Source organism: Tubulanus polymorphus, chromosome 2, assembly GCF_964204645.1.
Source record: "Tubulanus polymorphus chromosome 2, tnTubPoly1.2, whole genome shotgun sequence".
In the NCBI taxonomy this organism is placed as follows: domain Eukaryota; kingdom Metazoa; phylum Nemertea; class Palaeonemertea; order Tubulaniformes; family Tubulanidae; genus Tubulanus; species Tubulanus polymorphus.
This window is the reverse complement of record NC_134026.1, coordinates 8286650-8305936: the sequence shown is the minus strand read 5'-3', so window position 1 is coordinate 8305936 and position 19287 is coordinate 8286650. Positions and strand designations below refer to the sequence as shown.

The window sequence follows — 19287 nt, the reverse complement described above, 5'->3', positions numbered from 1 at the left end:
CTCTAAATACCTGCAAAATGGACACGAGGAACACGAAAGACCCTAGAAAGTCCCCTGTCCTGTTGCGCATGATGTTTTTGTCGGAAACGAATCCTTGGTTGTTTATATTCGAAAAACTTTCGTCATCAAATTACTAAGATCGATATCAGCTGTCAACATTGCTGTTTCATTCATAATCGCTGCCACTCATCATTCCCGATGACGTAGTCGGCATGGACTGCGTTAAACCCGAATTCGATCGAAATCGGCTGGGATTTTCTTATCCGAACGTCGCTAATTTTACAAAATCACAGGTAAGATTATTTCTGTTCAAAGGGGTTCAATTTAAGTGTCAAAAATGTTAGATGAATCTGCACCAAACTACTAAAACTGAATAAATCATTGGAATGGAATTAATCTTAAAACTCGGCTTCTTTTCACTCCGCTATTCCTTTTCCTCGGGAAAGAACGTATTTGGTGGCCATTCCCCAGATTAAGATTTAATCTAAAAGGATGTGGGAGAATTCCGACATCCGACAGAATAATCATAGGCCTACGTACCTGAGTAGTACTGAGGATGAGGATTGTCATATTGAATATTCAATCATTCTTTCGATTATTTGTTCTAGGTGGTTTGAGCCATTTTCGAAAATAAGATTTTAGGTGACTACAGCAATTTATATGATACATTAATATTCACTCGCTACCATACATTAGTAGCGAGAATCTCGTCCGCGTTAACCTATAAAGTACTATTCTTTTGTATTTATTACTATACATAAATGTTATAATTCTTCGCTTCTTTTTCAGGTTTTCTTGTATTCATTTGTACAAGGATTTGTACATTTGAACTGTATGCGTACTTCTTAATATGACTTGATGAACCAACATGAACCAAATCGAACAAAATTAGATTCATTTAGTCATGTTTAGAAGTATACGCATACAGTCTAAATCCGCAATACCATCCTTTTCAATACCGTACCACTACCCCATTTAACGCCTACATTTTTTTCGGAGATCATTTTTGGTCAATCTAACTCAAAAATTTAATGGAAATACCATTCTTTATAACACCGAATAAATTGTAACGCCATTTATATATTTCATTAGTTCCAACAGTGGCATTATGATAGACTTAAACACTGTATAGGCCAATACGCTTATCGAACACATTTTTTGCGTGTTATGTATACCGGTATTCCAACTATAACATCTGATTTTGTTAATCCTTCAAAACATATGCTTCATTTTATTCCGCACAAAACTAAATCTGTGCAATAGCTGCATATATTCTATCATTCTGCAACAATAAATCAACAATGACGGAAAAATTGATCAGCTAGAAATGAGTTTGAAATCAGACAAGAAAACATTTTCGACTGGATGAAATTTATCTCGGGGGTCACTTTGAGATTTCACAGGGTGCCGTTACTAAATTCCACTTTTTGCTCCGTAGCCGCCGGACGAGTCAGCTTCATCCGGAATCTCATGAATATCCACCTCCACCCTGCGTTAAGTGAACCTAAGCTCTAAAAATGAGGTCTTTTCGCATCAGAACAAAATTACTAGAAACAGGATAAAATATTGTGCATTAAAGCACGTTACAACTCTGGGCGTTTTATTTTTTCAATAGGTCTATCGAATGATCTATACACACATATACATACAATTGAGCGTACATGTACAATGATGCATTACCCAGCTGTCTCGGCGCAATGGGGTGGAAGCGACAGACCTAAAAGCAGCTGATTTCATAACCAAAATATGAGTATATATCACGTAGATAGATAAATAAAATTCATTAAGCGGACTGATCAATATACATTGTGCGGACTAAACTCCAACCGATCAATAGGTTATGATGGTTAAGACATCGCCGATAATAACCAACCAGGCTCCAGGAATGATAGTATAATAATAATAATATGTGTCTTATATAGCGCTAAATCCAGCCAGGCTGCTCAGAGCGCTTTACATTCTCCGATATTATTACCACGGCCAATTTCATACTCTAGGAATCAAAACATGTCGTCAATTCTCGCTAAAAAATCTATATTAACCTCGCTGAAAAGCGTAACAGCTTGTTTCTTCATTTTATATTTTATCTAATCGATAGAATGCTATTATGCTTGTATAGACTATAAAATTACCGATGGACCTATATTGATATTGCTTCTTTTATTGGTTCGCTAGAAACTCGAGTGTTGCTTCCCCAGTACATTAGAAGCGCTGTGGTGTCACATTGAATCACCTGCAGTACGATTGAAGCAACCCTTGTGGTGCGATAATGTGGTGTTGTCTAGGTTGTACCAGGATGTCGCATCGCATTGATTTACACCAAGTTGCTACGGAATCTCCGTTACCTTCCAAAGTTGCACAGTTTCAAGGCTAAAAAAATTGATACCTTGTTTCTCTAATTTCTGCTGAGCTTATAAGTTGACCCGGCTGGCCGCTTATCATCCCTGTACGTCGCGTTTTTTTTTTTAAATCGTGACCAAGCTAGAATTAACAGACCCGCTGCTGTAGAAATGAACTGATTAAAAATTCTATTGCGATTTACAAAACGACCCTGCCGATTAGGACAAGGCGTAATTTTTTTAGCCTAAGTTTCGAGCAAAATTGTTCCCATATTTTTTTTTACATTTCAATGATAATCTCTTTGTTAAAGGGGAAATCCCACAATAATTCATCCAAAGATGAAGTACGCCTGATGATGGCTATTAGTCTAAACGTTGCTCAAATATCTAAACATTTTACTCAAGAACTTTACATCTTTGACTGAATTATTGTCGGATTTCTCTCGTATATTATGGATATTGTGTATCTTCCCGACTTAATCTCATTGTTCTTGGCATTTTACAGTGGGGATGTCTGCAATACCTATTCGTAACATACAGAGTCAGTCTAGCCGTATTTCAGACTTGCTTCTGGATGATGGTTATGATCGGCAACGCCTTGCAGACGAAGTTTATAGTCGATGCCGTCAGCGTGCCGCAGTTGACTGCATTCGGGTATACGTTCCTGACGATGTTCTCGATCGTAACAGCCGCGTTGGCCGTCGAAGAGCTCCTTCGACCGACCTCCGAATTGCCGCTTGCCGGAGTCGAGTCGGCGGCCGATCCCGCTTCCGAAGACAACGCCGATAACGAACAAAATCCGCCTAATCCCAAAAATAAGCTATTCTACAGGCACAAATTCGCGTGGTGGACTTTCGTCATGGCCGCGCCGATGGCGCCGTTGATTACGATCGGCTTTTTCGTGTTTCTTTTTCCGAAAAGAAAAACGGATTTCAACTTCCTCAGGGATATTGTCATACACGGAACCAACTCAATGGTCGTTTTCGTGGAACTCGCCGTCAACGCGATACCAGTTCGCGTGTGTCACATGCTACACCCGTTCATATTCGGCCACGTTTATATCCTGTTCACGCTGTTCTACTGGTGGACTAACGAAAAGACGCACATCATTTACGAAGACATTCTCGATTGGAATCACCCGGTGAAGCCGATCGTCATGTGTTTGGTAGGAGTGTACGTCGCGTTGCCTCTGGCGTATCTACTCGTATTTTCGTGCTACAAACTGCGGATTTTCGTGTTCAATAGGTTTTCCAAACGATCGAACGACGCTCGTCAGAAAAGTCATAGAGACTACATGAAACTCGAAACAACCGACGAAGAGCAATAATTAATATAAACGCGATGAAAAACCACGTTAATTTGTTAATCAATAGTAAATGTTATACGTTCGCTGTTTTATTTTATCAATATATAAATAGTTGTTCCTTATTAGTAATGGGCTTGTTTTGTCGATTTTTAGCCATAACACTTGGGAAGCCTGGTGAATATAGAATTGTTTCGAAAACTGACGGTTATCAATTTGTGTAACATTTTTTTATATTTCCCCAAATTGATTCGTTTTGATGTGAAGTTTTCTACTGAAATTGTAGGAGTACGTGTCGAACTAACAAAGTTTCTGGGTTTTCTAGTTTATTTACTCCATATTTTACAAAGAAAATGAGCACACCGAGTTTATGCACGATGGGTTGAACATCATTTTAGTCATCTTTATATGGTCACAGTCTATTGCCAGTCATATTGATATTCATGGATAAGTTCTAATAATAATAATACTGATAACAATAATAACGACTGGTGAAATTAAAAGATAACTTATGACCTTAAAGGCCCAGTCAGGGGCGAACATAGCGTCGGATTCAGGCAGGGTTGCATCCCCCAAAAAGGGCTACATGTGTAATCGGAAAAATAAATTCATTTTTGGAACAAAACAGAGAAAAGCTTATGAATTTAAAGGTATATACCCATCGTTCATATATCTCATTTTGCCGTAAAATTTCTGGAAAACCTGACATCCCTCCTCCCTGCACCCTCCTCTTGGATCCGCCCCTGCCAGTCACCCAAACACTCACATTTATACCCATTCACACCACATTCACCTACAAGACAGAGTACATAAACAGTAAACATTGTAAGCATCATCGATCCAGGGAAGTGTAGTGAGTCTCATTACACTTCCCTGATCGAGTCTACCTTCTCTTTTAAAGATAACCGCCAATGCGGCTGAGAAATGACTAGGGGATTCACAACAAATCTCAACTTGTTCGCGTAAAGTAATTTTTTGTTGTAAGACAAATGAACGGGACAAGAGTCGTGTCGTGAAGACAACAGGTGCATTTTCTTCGGTTGATAAATTATATTCTAGCCGCCCACGCGCGTCACCATCTCGAGATACACGACTTACATGTATACTGGCTACGTGCGTATTAACAGTACTAAAAGTTCACAATGACGGTTTCTTCTGTGTTCATTTTACTAATTCTAAATGGGATTGTATTCAACTTTTACGGTGAGTGAATGTAATAAGATTATCATATGCAAATAGTAATGATGCAATCTTAACGCTTAAGATCGCGATTTATAAACGAACACCTGTGGCAGGCGTCATACCAGATTGCGTTAAAGATTTAACCTGCTATCTCCCTTAGATTTTATTTAACCGCTTTAAGCTGGCATTTAAATCAAGCTGGTATATATGCGAGCAAAAAATCTACTAAGTGCTAGAAATTATCGCTCAGCATGGCCGTAGGAACAGAGGCAGGGTGGGCCAATATTTGGTCTACCAAAAGAAATTTTTCTGGAATTTATGTAATCATAATGTGACGGGGGGGGGGGGGGACTTTGAACTTGTGAGATAGAAAAATTTCTTGCACGAAAATTTGTTTGTATTTATTATCAGAAAAGGCAATATATCTATCTGTGCCCCCTCCATCCCCAACACGTTCCTATGGCCTTGCTCAGTCCCCACGTTTGTATCATCAAAAAGATTGACGTACGTATGTATACATCCTAAGGAAAGAATACATATTTTGCTGTCTTATTAGATGTTAAATAACTGTTACTAAACGTCATTTTTAGATCGTGTTCTGGGAGCGGAGAAAAAACCTAAAACCCAATGTAATGACCCGTTGTGTGTGACGGTGATGGCGAACACTTGTGAACTCGTACGTGACAAAAACGGCTGCCGAATTTGCCAGTGCGTCCGTAAGTGTTTTATCGTTAAGATGATAATAATTTATTTTTCATTTAACTTAAATCTACATTGACAGCAAAGAAAAATTAAGTAGGCCTATAGTCAAATGAAGGTAACGGTGATTGTCTTATGGGCTGTACAGGTCACTGCACCTCTCGGTGCTTTGAGTGCAAAGATGTGCAAGTGCAGACGATATCCGCAGTCTAAAAAATCATGTAATTTCATAAGCGAGCGAAAAGTTTAATCTGACACTGGTTTTAATCAAAATGTCAAATCTTCCTTGCAAGTGTGACAGGATTCTGTTGATTTATTCGAATCTGCTTCGCTTTGCTCAGGTGCCTCTTTGTTTTTTTTCCATCCAGCTATGGGTATTGATATGCCGTCGATTGCCGATCTTATGTACGCTGGCGAGCAGCCGTTAGTGATTCAGCTGCCCGTAGAAACAGTGAATAAAAATAAAAAACCAGCGGGCGACAAAAAGTCTAAAACGACAAAGAAAAATAAACCGAGTACTGCGACAACGTCGTCTGCCAGTGACGTCATTAAAAAACAAACCAAACCTCAGGCGGCCTCAACCAATGGCCAGAAGTCAAGCGGGATTAAAAAAACGACCGCACAACCTTCGCAGACTCAAAGCAAAGAATTATCTCAACCTAAACATGGTCAATTCGGTAATGCGGCTCGTCAATACTACTGGTTTCCACCGTGGGGCATACCACCGGAACACTGGTATCCACCACCACTTCCGATATACTACAATCTCCCGAATCGCCCACCAATTTATCACAACGGTTATATGGGCGCTACTGGGCGTCGAAAGAAATGATAATGTGATTTTCAAACTAAGGGATTTTCATCATTTACATTTCAATTGAGTACAGCAATAAAATGATTCATCTGATCACGTTTGTTATAATCTTCGTTGTAATAATGCCTTTTTTATTCTTGCCCGTAGCCTAACGATTTGCACTCGGGAAGGTGCGTCAAGAATAGCTACATAACAATATGTTGAACTTTGAATGTGCCGCCATCACGACCCTATGTATATAAGTGAGCTTACATCCAAGAACGTGTTAGTGTAATAACTCATCATTTTCCAAAAAAAAACATGAAATATTTTTCCAAATTTTGAAAAATCTTGACCCAAATTTTCGTTGACACTGACTTTTGAAGGGCGCTTTGAAAATCTTAGGGGACTCGTTCGTTACTCCCACGGGCCTGTCCTAAGCGCAAGCGGTTAATTCTAAAAACATGCCGATATATAGCCTATGTTTCTCAAAAAAAAAATTTCGTTTTTATTCTCATAATATATAAAAACATGATTACAAATTGCAAGGAGAATATATTGATTACCTATAGATACGATTTTTACATGTATCAAAACATGAATAAAATATTCTTGCTGTCTTGTTTAAGTAATAATGATTACACACGCTGTGTCATGGTATTAGTAATCGTTCAACCACTGTTCTTTCCTGTTGAATCGTTCTTCAATTTGATTATTTCGAAAGTTACTGTTTTTGTCTCAATAACCGCTCGGGCAGGTTCCGTAGTTTTGATCGCCATACGCCAGTATCTTCTTTTGCCAAGTCATGATCATTTGTATGTTGGCGGGTTTACCGGGCAAATCTTCGTCGTCTTTTGTTTCGTGGCCCAGTTTTTTCAAACCATCCAGCACGGCCTTCAACAAATATAACCATTATTAGTTTAGAAATACTCGTCAACTTAATTCATCATTGTGACTTGGACACAATATGTACGGTGAAGCCTATTTTCATAACGAGATCCCATTCGGGCTTTTTAAGTCACCAGAGTATGATATATACAAGGTAACTTGCATAGGTAAAACTAAACAGGGAACGACTGCATCATAGGTTTTATCAGTATATATTGTAGTTTATCATAACGTTTCTAATGAATCAGGGGCGGATCCAGAGGCAGACTTTGACAGGAGCACGAAGAAATGGAAATATAAACTGAAAAAGTCCAAACAAGTCCACGCAGCCAAAACAAGGGTCTAGAAAATTTAGAAATGTCATTTTCATGAACTTTCTAGGCTCTTACGGGACATTTCAGAGGATATGATTTAGATCTTGTGCTGCAGACAAAAATTGCGACGGGGGCACGAGTTCCTTGGTCACGGAAGAGCGCGTTCGTGGCTCAATACAATTAGCTACTACTCTCGAATGAAATTAATATATACCTTATCAAATCCTTCCTCGTAAAATAGATCATTCGGTTCTTTTTGATTGTGTAGTCTTTTCGCGTCCACGGCATACTTCGGACTGTCGCCGAACCAAAGCGCACGGGCTAAGATCTACAAATCAAAAGAAATTAAACAATTTCGAAAACTAACAAATGAATCGAATATCGAGTTAATCAAAAGGCAAATTTATTCCGTCAAATCAGATTTGAATTTCCTAGTCACGTGTCATCTAATCAAATAGAATTAGCACAATAGGATCAATTAGACGATTCGTCCAAAGCCACGGACAAGAAAATACTGCCAATGGTCTTTGACATATATATCATTCTCTCAGATGAGCTTCAGTTTCATTTGAAATTTTGACCATTTTGATCAGTTTTTCAAAAAGGTAGGTTGAGCTTGGATAGGGAGGTTTCATAACACTGATGATTGGCTCTAAAATGTTCAGTTTATGATTCCACGTGATCTTATCTACACACAGCAATGAGCATGTTCGCTGCTAACAAAATAACGGAAACTCTCCTGTGAGAAATTGTGAGTCGGCCATCTTGAATCAGACCGCATCAAATCACTTCCGGAGGTGATTCCGTGATTTGATGAATCAATTTGAATTTTCCGCCGCGTTGAATTGAAAAATTAGACTAAATCCAATTTGATAATACTAGGATCGAATGCGCTTTTAGTTAAAATCAGTTGATTTGACGGGATGAATTCGCCTTAAGATTGTTGTTACACGCACGGTGGACAAAGCAGAAGTGGCTCTTGCGCCGCCGCCTCCACCGACGACGATTTTTGCGGCGTTGTTCGAAACCACGATTATCGGCGACATCGGTGTGTACGGTTGCTTGTTCGGGGCGACCTTATTGTTGGAAGTGCCCGGTGCATTGACGCTATCGGGCATAAACGACACCATTGCATCGTTGTACAAAATACCAGTTGTGTCTCCACATACTTGTGAACCAAATCTAACAAAAAAAAATATGATTAGGTCATCACGAGATTCAGAACAATGCTGATTGGTTTTCGTTTTTTTTTTCGTTTTAGGATGATTGTTTTCGAATGAATATTGCGACAGCTTCGTAATATGTGTTTCAGTCAATCTCGTAAACAATAACGATAAATTAGTTCCTTACACCATGTCTAACGATGTTGTCATAGAAACGGCATCTCCGTTTGGCGCGATCAGCGAAAGGTGTGACGATTCGCCTCGTAATGCACCCGTTTCTGATTCGGCCGTGTCGTTCTTCGCCTTAGTATCACTTATTTTCTTTCGCATTTCACTTCCAGTGTCTGCTATCAGCATATTAGCGTAGGCCTGCATGAAATTTAAAAAAAAAAACAGATTCAAGACTATCCAGGTGAAGATGTTTTAACGATTAAACATCTTTTAAGATTTGTTAGAAAACATTCGACCCAGTTCCAAAGGAAAAAAGTCTATAATTGCCTTGAATAATAAGACCAGTCTAAAATACTTCAAATAGATTCAAAACATCAAAATAAGCTTAGCCTGGACTTAATGTTTCTTAAGTTTTGACTCTGAACCTGGTCCCTAATAGTTATTATTGAAAATTTTACTACATTTTACTAAAAGTAGCCTACATGTCTTGTATCTTACATAGGTGACGGATTCAGGGTCGGCTATTTTGACGCGATTCCCAAACGCTAGTTTCATGGCTTCGACCATTCTGTGATAGGTCAGTGTTTTGTCGGCTGTAGTGGCCACGCTGCTCGCATTCATTCCATATCCTGTAAACAGATAATACGCTAGAACATCATTTCGTGAAAATTGTCAGGGTTTCTCACACAAGGACAAAACATTCAAACCAAAGCATTCATCTAGATTTTCAAACAATTCTTTGCTTTTTTCTAATCGTAAAAAAGATATTCAATGGCCTGATCTTGAACCTGACAACATGATCATTAGATGACTATCAAGTTGTGAGTATTTGAAGTAAAAATTTCGATTCAAATTTAACTGCAGGGTCAAGGTCAAGCTGAAAATTCATTACAGATTTCGGAATGCGAGCATGGTCGATTGAAAATTTTACTTAAGACCTAAATTCGTGAATTTTATCCAAATAATACCGTTCAAAATGTTAAGGATGTATTGTACTAAGACGCCACCAGATGGCGGCGGTGTAGTTTCAATCAAATCCGCCCCCAGGCGGAGTGACGCGGAGGTCACCCACTTAGCCTTGTACGCCTTCAGATCTTCTAAGGAGATAATTCCGCCTGAAAAACACAAAGATTTGAAAAAATGTTTGCAAAATTTGGAACATGATTGGTCCAAATAGTGTTTTTTCAGAAACAGAAAATGAAACCCTGGGACCGGTTTTACAGACTGGTATTATCTTTAACCCGTTAGCCCCCGGGTTAAAGTTAATACCAGTCTATAAAACTGGGCCCTGTATTTTCAGTTGCAAATCTAGGTCAATCTTTAAGCGAATTGTTACATCGTCTACAGCGCATCATCACCTGCTTTCTGTATCTCGTTAACAATATCACCAGACAACGGGCCATCGTAGAATGTCGTGGGACCTGAAGTGGCAATTTTATCCAAGGTCTGAGCAAGTTTCTCGTTTTTCAGCTCCGTTCCAATCGGAAACTGCGATGTTCCGTTAAAAAGCATTTCCCTGTAATTAAAGTTGACCAAAATAACCAACACAACCGAATGAAAGCCACTGAGCACGCCACGCGAAACTAACTGATACACGTTAAACGGGAAGTGTTCTGATCGATTCATCGAAATAATCAACGGGAAAGTTTTGGTTGTCCACTTTCTCGTGGTACTTACTTCAGCGCAGGCGATTTATTGACTACGTCTGGATAAGCCATTGCTGACATGTACACCGCCCTCGTTAATGGAAATCCGAATCTCGCTAGTTTAATGGCCGGTTGAAACAAATCCTTCCAGGGCATCTTGCCGAATTTCTGATGAGCCTCGTAGTAACCCATGATAACTCCGGGTACCGTGATAGCCTTAGCACCTAAACGAGGAACAATAATATGTCAAATTAAATTTCTAGATATTAGTAGAATGGCATGTCATTTCAACACGCATATAGGCCTATCAAACTCCTACGATGTATTTTAACTAATTGCAAATCGGATCGTAAAGTCTTCTAATTCTGCCCGACTGGAATTTATCAATTTACCATCGAAATTTGTCTTATTCTTCACATTTCCAGGCGCCATTCCCATGGCATTCAGCGTGTAGACTTTATTTTCCTTCCTATTTGAAAAAATATTCACGTTTATTAAAAGACCGTGCGAAAGATAGTCTGGAAATGGCTTGTTTTTCGGCGTCGTTTCACGCGAAGACTATCCACCGAACCTAAATATTCATTTTACGTACTTGCTGTAGTAGGTCATCATCATATTTCCACCGATTCCTGATCTCTGAAAATTCAAAACCCCGACACAAAGTTGCGTCGCGATCGCAGCGTCGATTGCCGAGGCGTATTTAGTTGCCAGGAAATCTCTGAAACATCGATAGATATGAAATTACTCGAACCCCAGGGTAATGCCCATATCAGGCTCAGCTCCTAGGGCTTGGGGTAGTCCTTGTTATATATGTACTTATGAAATTATATCCATAGAAATTATGTTTATAATCTTGTACATATTACAAGTAAATAAATCATTCATTCAAGCCCAGTCCATGAATGACATTATCTATGACGAGCAGGAATTTACTCGAAATTACTCGAAGCCCAGGGCAATCCCCCTATCAGGCTCAGCCCCTAGGGCTTGGGTTTGTCCTTCTTATATATGTACCTTTTTATCTACGAGGTTATATCCAAAGAAATTATGTTTATAATATTGAACATGTTATTAGTAAATGGATCATTCATTCAAGCCCAGTCCATGAATGACATTATCTTTGACGAGCAGGAATTAGTTAAAAGACTTGAAAATTAACATCTCCGAATCGGCCAGATCTATATTTTGTTACCATGAATAATAACATCATACAGACGTGCGGTTTATATTGTATCGACTTCATAGTAATATTGAAGATTATGATTTTAATATTGAGTATTGAATTATTCTTCTAATAACAGGCTATATCTAGGTTTGAGCCATCATCGAAATTATTGGCACTGAAAGATTATCATATTTGTCATTGGGAAAGCTTCTGGTATTCTATGCCTTTTTTTTACATCCATGTCAATTTGTCGATTCTTAATTTGAGGAATCTACGTTCCAATTTGGCAATCGAAGATTGCGCTTGTGGCAAGCGAAATTCCACCTCGTGTGCATTCGCTACTGTGCATTCGGACAACGATACAGGATTGTTTCCAAAATTCTCTAATTCTATGAATGGTAAAAATCTTGCTACATTTCATCCTAGATACCAATCCGAGTGTATCACGAGAAATGATATGCCAAATTGCAACGAAATTTGTACAGAAATTCTAAATGGGATCCTGTGTTAATGATTATCACAGGATCCCATAAATTTCACTTTTCTACTCTCAGTGATTGGTAAAGTTTCATTGATAATTGATTCAAAAGAATTTCAGAAAAAGTTCATTCACTTTTAAAAGAGAAGTTAAATAACTGAAATATAGAGAAATTGAATGCGGAAGACCGAGTAAACAAGTAGCGGACCTGGTGGATCCTCACCAGCCATAGGCGGAATCAACTCAGAGATAGTTCAACTCAGAGTTAAATCTTAACTCGGAACTGTGGAACTGGACCCTGGCCTACCATATTCAGGATTTCATCTCTATTGCCTGGAAACAACACTTCAATGCAGTAAATTTTCTAGAAAGAAATTTGCACCAGGATTTCATTTATTGCTTGGAAATTGCACCAAAAAGCAGTAGAAATTATCTCGGGAGGACCTCCCAGACCCCCTCATTTGTTGCGGATAATTCCCTTACCCTCAGCAGTATTTCTATATTATGCCTCTTTATCCTGAAATTTCAAATATATATATATATATATATATATATATATATATATATATATATATATATATATATATATATATATATATATATATATATATATATATATATATATATATATATATATATATATATATATAATTTTCTAAACTGATCAGTCCCCCACCTACTCCAGTGGATGTGATTTAGTTTGTTATGGAGCTTTCTACAACCGGCCGCTCAGCTTTAACGGCAAATAAACTTAAGATATATATTTTCAAAAAACAGCGGCCCCTGGATCCGCCCCTGACTCGATATTCTTTACCTGCCGATATCGCTGCAGTGTTTCACTTCGGAGCTCACAGCGGCGTAGTTGTAAATTTTGGCTTGACCGGCGCAATGCGGAAGAGGCGGCGGAGGCTTTATTTCCACACGCTTCTCGCCTTTATTCAACTTCATGATTACCCCGAGAATCAGCCCCAGCCACAACGCGATGATCACCGCCATGAACACCAATAAACCGATCATTTGTTTCTTCGTGCAACTAAAAAACAAAAATGTGTCAAATTTTCAAACGTTGAGCCATGTTGCCCTTTAACCATTAGTTCACATATTTCGTTTCGGAAGGGCTCAGAAGAGACTAGAGAGGCCGAAATACGGCTGACCCGGCCACAAAATTTCCAATTGATAAAGAGAGAAATTGTTTGAAATAAAAACAGTTGTTGTCATCAAGTGCGCCATCTGTGTAATTATTCCCTAATTTACTCGGACCATCTTTTAGGTAAAAGTTGTTTTTTAAAACAGATATTTTCATTAGGTGCTGAAATCAATCAACTAAGTTGTTTTTAGCAGATTGGGTTCTTTCTTCAAACAATTTTCTTTTAATGGAAATTTTGTGGCCTGAATCGGCCGTCATACCAAACACTTTACTCTCCCGAAGTAGTCTTACATTAATGACATTTTCACTCATCTTGAACGTAAATATTATCTCTCTTATGGCGTTTGTGGGAGGAGACACAAACCGAGACGACGTAACTATTCCCTAATTAACTGGGAAAATCTTATAGTACTTCTCAACATTTATTACGTACCTTCTCCATGGTTTCGGCAGATTAAGGTTTCTTTCCCAGTTCGACTCCATCGTTCGAATAGGTAATAATAGTTCACAGAACGGACAAAAATCAAATATTCTGAAGTACTGATCCCCGATACCGCGCCCAGGCAGTACTGGTTTTGCTGTTTACGCTATATATAGATTGTATTTAAGAAATTCCGGTGTATAGAATAGTAGCGTCTGTGCGTCTTGAAGCGTTTCGTTTTATTGTTCTTGGAACATGATTTTGTGTGGAAAGTTATATACGTATGTACATTATGTTTATATAAGGTACATATTAGCAGGTTTGACCGTAATTTCGAATATCAAAAGACAGTGGCGTATGCGTTGTTCCCTTCTACAGGAAGGATCTAATCGCTAATTATGAATAGTGGACATACGTTATATACAAAAACGAAAATATGCTACAAAATTTTTAATCTTATTCTAAGGTATGACCCATCGCCTTCTAGTTGATTGCCGAGGCCCTATATACTGTAAAATCATCATCCATGCAGTCCTAGCGATTTAAAAATGGATCCATTTCACTTGTGGCAGCGTTCTTTCTGGGCTTCTTGGTGAAATTTATGTGAAATCTGGTTATCCTGGGATGGCAATTTGTTCTTCAATGAAAATTTTTGAATATAGGTTTACGTCATTTTTGACGATGAAAAAAATGCATACATGCATACCCCTGTAACAATGTAATGGGGTACCCGTGGTGCTACTGTGGCAATCGAGGATTCCACTTCTGGTAGGTGAGGATCCGCCAGGTTCGCTAGTAGATAGTTGGTCGTCCGCGTTCGATTTCTTCTACATTTCACATTTGAACTTTTCTCTTAAATGAATCAATTATTCAAAAGAACTTTACCGAAATCCGAGTAGAAGGATGTAAATATTGTATTGGTTGGTGCTGTGATAATATATGGATTGCGGAGTCTAAAAATCCAGTTCAAAGTTTTGGGTTATAAGCCGGTGTAATTTGACACAGATTCAAAATGGCGGTGTAGCTGGTTTTGCGGGTACCCCGACTCAACAAAAACATTTCCTCCCACAATATTTCAGACAGGATCCCCCTATTCAAGTTTACACATTTATTGAGCAATAGCTCAGACAATTTAATCAAAAGAACAGGGGAATATCTGATTAAGAAGTGTTTGGCGAAAGGAAGCGGTTTCTTACAGACGAGTAAAGATAAAACTTCAATATTTCGTGTATTGTTTAGCCGTCTGTCATATCATTATTACTATAATTAACATTATGAAGAAAAATTATGATAATTATTAACATTATGAATTTATTCATCGAAGTATCGTCAATGCATGTCAGGTGAATCTTTGGTTTTATCTTGAACGATGTATACGCTTCATTCCCATCATAACCAAAAGCAAAAACAGAACAGAAGCCACGATGACGATCACTATCAAAATCAAAATACAGGTTGATGTTGTCCACTTAGTGCACACGTTGTAAATATACTTGATCTTTCATCAAACTCTTGGATTCAAGAACACTTGGATCGAGAAAATCTTTTCCGGACATGTCCTTGTTGGTGCATTTCATTATCTCCGAATTGGCCAACTGTAAGAAAAACGGTTTAGATGTCGTGAAACGAAGAGTATTTGAAAAATCATCATGAACATTTCGTCCTATAGTCTAAAACGCATCTACAGAAAAGTGTTAGTGGACTCAGGACTCAGTTGCGCAGACCGTTTATTTTGATTTCAGAGTTTAAATAAGTTGATTTCCGATGTTTCAACTCTATGTAGAATAAAATCATAATCGAGGATGTGTAACTGGGTCCATAATTATACTAAAATTGTGATAGTATGCGGGCTTTGATGTATAAGTTCTAAAGCCTGACCTTGAAAAAAATGTAATTCAATCTACATAATTGTCCTTATCTTGACCTTCATTAAGTGAAGAAAAACTTCCCGTACACGCAATCTGTCTTGTACGTATACGTAGGCCTAGATATTGCCAATCTAGAGTAATATACTTATCACGGATGACATTTTATTAGAACCAGCAATTAAGATAGTGGATAGTGTCATTTCGCTTACTATTTTCATCGGAAAATAACTGGCATGGAAGTGTGGTTTAAACGAGTTGTTGGACGCGCGGTTATACGCGTACAGTAAAGCGTAACGCCGATTGGGGCTTCGATTTTCCTTCGCTTGATGGACCAGTTTACAATGAAAGAACACGGCATCACCTGAAAACATCGATGACAGAAATCTATTTCCAATCTTGGTTATTCCATGGACTCTAAAACGAGAGCATTTCGTTTTAGAGTCCATGGTTATTCGTAAACGCTTAGTAGGCCTGCACTGGTACCCTCGTGACCGTATCACGCGATTGATTAAAAACTATTTATTGTTCATTTTGACTGTATGTAGGCTAAATTAACTAAATTAACGAAAATAAATATATTTTAGTTGCTATTATTTCTCAGTCTTAACCATAGGGGACTATGCATTTGAAATTTTGCGAGAGGGATGTGCCAATCGAATACTGAAATGGCATAGTTGAAGCGCGTTAGGCAAAGCTTGTATCACGATTGATAAGACACTATACCCGTGTTGTGACGATGATATAAAGAGAATCCCATCATAACGACAAAAAATGAAGTCCGAAAATGTTTTCTTGAGTTAGTAGTTTATTCACCGTTTTGATAATATTCTAATACTCACCTTCAGGAATACAGGAGTATTCCTGAAGATGATTATTAGGATATAGTCAAAACGTTCGATGAATTATACTAGCAGAAACATTTTCGGACTTTGTTTTTTCGTCATTATTGTGGGATTCTCTTTATATCAAAGCCTGTATATGTATATATATATATATATATATATATATATATATATATATATATATATATATATATATATATATATATATATATATATATATATATATATATATATATATATATATATATATATATATATATATATATATATATATATATATATATATATATATATATATATATATATATATATATATATATATATATATATATATATATATATATATATATATATATATATATATATATATATATATATATATATATTTTCAACGTACCTGGTTCTAAACAGACATAAACATGTTCGCATATCTTCTTCAATGCATCGACTCGGTCTGGATCGGCTTCCATTTGTGACATGTTATAGTTATGGTCGAGACGTCCCGCCAAATGTGAAGCTTTTAATACCTTTAACACAAAAAATCGACCTCGATTTGAATACGGTACTTACATCTCAGTGGCTAGTTGCACAGTCGTGGCTTAAGTCCAAAAGTGGTTTTAATTAAATCTTTGTACTGGTCTTAAGTTGTTATATTGGCTTTAGAACTGGGTCTTAGACTGGTGTTAGGTCTATAAACCGTGACTATGCAACCGACCCCAGGCTTAGAATAGAAATACAACCGCTTGCAATATTTTAGAAGTTTTCCGCTATATACACCTGTATACCGATGTAAAAGCTCTTGTTTTAAATTGCCAAAATTGATATTCATAGTCCTACCTCGAGACATCCGTTTTCAACAGTACATTTGTCCACCGCTATGTACGCGGTACCCATATCGGGAAACAGGCAACCGTTTGGGTACCAGTATCTGAATATGAGGTTTTAACATTATTCGGAACCACTCAAATACGCAAAATCTATAGATACGCATCTTTATTTGTCTACTTACCCGTAGTCCTGGTGCCAAAGATGCGCTCCGCCCGAGAAAGCCTCTTTCATGATCAATTTTCCGTGATACGGGTATATTTCTCCGCCCATGAGCTTGCAAATATATATACGAGGAAGCAAATAGTAATCAAAACGGAAAAGTAAAATGGTGTTCTCTCCAAGTCAGCAACATTGTATACCTCAGTCATTGTACCAGCAATTTTCTCGGATTGAGAAATAACCCCGGTAATATCATTTCCTGGTTTGTTCCACAAAGTGAGCTTTTTCGCGTGATCTGACTTTAATTAAAACATAGTTAAACATTATCAGACATACATTATTATCACGAAAATACGTATATGAATGCCAATTTATTCTTGGACAACAATTATACCTAAATGACAATAAGACCATCACTGTAGCCATAGGTCGAGACACAAAATACGAAATAAAAATGGACATCAATATATTGTGGCAACGCCAAATTGAAAAGTTTCTTTTTTGAACCATCAAAGACATTCGAAAATTAGGTTGACAATAGGCCTATGAAAATAAGCAATGGGCTTTTTTGACTTTCGAAAGACGAAGGTTTGGCGATGAAGTATCAATTTTATAGTTGAATCTATTAGATAACTTAGTAATACTACTCACAATAAGTGCATATTTTGTTATGCCATTTTCATCTTCCGCCGCCTCTGTTATTTTAGCGACTTCGCCTGAATTGAACAATTTTCTGAAACCGTAGAAACAAAATCCATAAGACCCTTGCTAACAGGGATCCAGGGTTAACAGAAAGGGGGCGTCCACTTGAGGGCCCTTTTCCAAGCATCGTCGTGATTTCATTGCCCTCATTATACACTCATTATGATTTTAGAACCGCTAGAATGGTAAACAATTGTCACTTCAAAATCAATTTTTGTTTAGTTGGTCTTAAGGGACCTCAAAATTTTAGGAGGGAGGATGCCCGGACGCCACTGGCTGAGACACACGTAGAAAGGAAGATATCAATATTTTCCCAATTATGTCATCTTTGTTTTATTTAACACATTATTATGCTAACTAAATGATTCCTAATCTTAGTAACATCGATACCTGACAGAACCGGGTAAAATTAACGATATAAGAACTTAAGACTTTTCATACCCGATTGTTGCACTATCAACGAAGTATCTCAAAATAGATATGTAACATATTCGCCTATACGTACCTTATAACAACAAACCCATTGCTGCTATATTGTTCCTTGATATCATCTGTCACCGAAAAATTTGCAGGATCGTAAGCAAAATCTTTGGTAGGTAAGCCTAAAAAAGGAAATGTTATATGTGTCGCAGATTACGATCCTTTTTGTTAAATAACCTGGGAATTATTCTGAATTCGTCGGATTTCAGAATATAAAGCTCATCGTATGTACAGCTAAAAAGTATAGTTTGATATAGTACCAGTTTAATTTCAATTTCTGCTCAACAGCGGGTTTGTACATGTTTCAGTAATTTCTGAGATAAAGTTTCGGACGAAGTCAAATGATTCTTGAAAAATCAAAGACTTCATAAACTTATTACTTATTTTTACATTGTCATTATTTACCTCTCATTGTAATTTTTTTTGTTTGGTCTCCTCGATCATTCGGCCGGAGAACACGCACTGTACTAATAACTATAATCACTAGACATTATATAGCCCAAGCGTATGATACGAAAGTTGGCCTATAAACTATCCAGTTTATCAATTCGTTTTGAAGTACGTACAAAAATATTCATTGTTTGATGACGCGATGAAGTTTCGTTATGCATTCGGTACTCTTGTTTCGTCGTTTGTTGGTCTGATGCTGTTGCATTCACTGCAGGTTCGAGTCCTGCTGGCTGTTACAGCGTGCGGCAA

The 19287-nt window shown here is 37.6% G+C and overlaps 3 protein-coding genes across 3 annotated transcripts; 1 reads left to right on the top strand and 2 right to left on the bottom strand.

Annotated features, from left to right (window-relative positions):
- Window positions 1-207: 207 nt before the first annotated feature.
- Window positions 208-3684, top strand: LOC141900427 (protein rolling stone-like). The gene is made up of 2 exons (XM_074787321.1): window positions 208-293; window positions 2845-3684. The coding sequence occupies exons 1-2, from the start codon at window positions 213-215 to the stop codon at window positions 3664-3666; spliced, it is 903 nt and encodes a 300-aa protein (XP_074643422.1). The 5' UTR covers window positions 208-212; the 3' UTR covers window positions 3667-3684.
- Window positions 3685-6836: 3152 nt separating this feature from the next.
- On the bottom strand, window positions 6837-13857 carry LOC141899628 (glutathione hydrolase 1 proenzyme-like). Its single transcript, XM_074786043.1, has 12 exons — window positions 13722-13857; window positions 12956-13174; window positions 11091-11216; window positions 10891-10967; window positions 10530-10722; window positions 10211-10368; window positions 9821-9967; window positions 9351-9481; window positions 8869-9050; window positions 8475-8700; window positions 7733-7846; window positions 6837-7210 (listed from the first exon to the last, which is right to left on the bottom strand). The coding sequence occupies exons 1-12, from the start codon at window positions 13769-13771 to the stop codon at window positions 7055-7057; spliced, it is 1779 nt and encodes a 592-aa protein (XP_074642144.1). The 5' UTR covers window positions 13772-13857; the 3' UTR covers window positions 6837-7054.
- Window positions 13858-14938: 1081 nt separating this feature from the next.
- Window positions 14939-19287, bottom strand: LOC141899851 (L-proline trans-4-hydroxylase-like). Its single transcript, XM_074786419.1, has 9 exons — window positions 18994-19287; window positions 18614-18710; window positions 18058-18139; window positions 17607-17705; window positions 17429-17520; window positions 17257-17347; window positions 16817-16946; window positions 15787-15938; window positions 14939-15304 (listed from the first exon to the last, which is right to left on the bottom strand). Exons 1-9 carry the CDS (start codon window positions 18998-19000, stop codon window positions 15179-15181), a joined length of 876 nt encoding a protein of 291 aa, XP_074642520.1. The 5' UTR covers window positions 19001-19287; the 3' UTR covers window positions 14939-15178.

Coding starts and splice junctions, on each gene's coding strand:
- LOC141899628 (XM_074786043.1), bottom strand. CDS start 13,771: ATGGAGTCGAACTGGGAAAGAAACCTTAATCTGCCGAAACCATGGAGA. Junction 13,175..13,721: donor CTGCCGAAACCATGGAGAAG/GTACGTAATAAA, acceptor TTTGTTTTTTAG/TTGCACGAAGAAACAAATGA. Junction 8,701..8,868: donor ACAACATCGTTAGACATGGT/GTAAGGAACTAA, acceptor TTTTTTTGTTAG/ATTTGGTTCACAAGTATGTG.
- LOC141900427 (XM_074787321.1), top strand. CDS start 213: ATGGACTGCGTTAAACCCGAATTCGATCGAAATCGGCTGGGATTTTCT. Junction 294..2,844: donor CTAATTTTACAAAATCACAG/GTAAGATTATTT, acceptor GGCATTTTACAG/TGGGGATGTCTGCAATACCT.
- LOC141899851 (XM_074786419.1), bottom strand. Junction 17,706..18,057: donor TAACAAAATATGCACTTATT/GTGAGTAGTATT, acceptor TTTTAATTAAAG/TCAGATCACGCGAAAAAGCT. Junction 15,305..15,786: donor GTTATTTTCCGATGAAAATA/GTAAGCGAAATG, acceptor TTTTTCTTACAG/TTGGCCAATTCGGAGATAAT.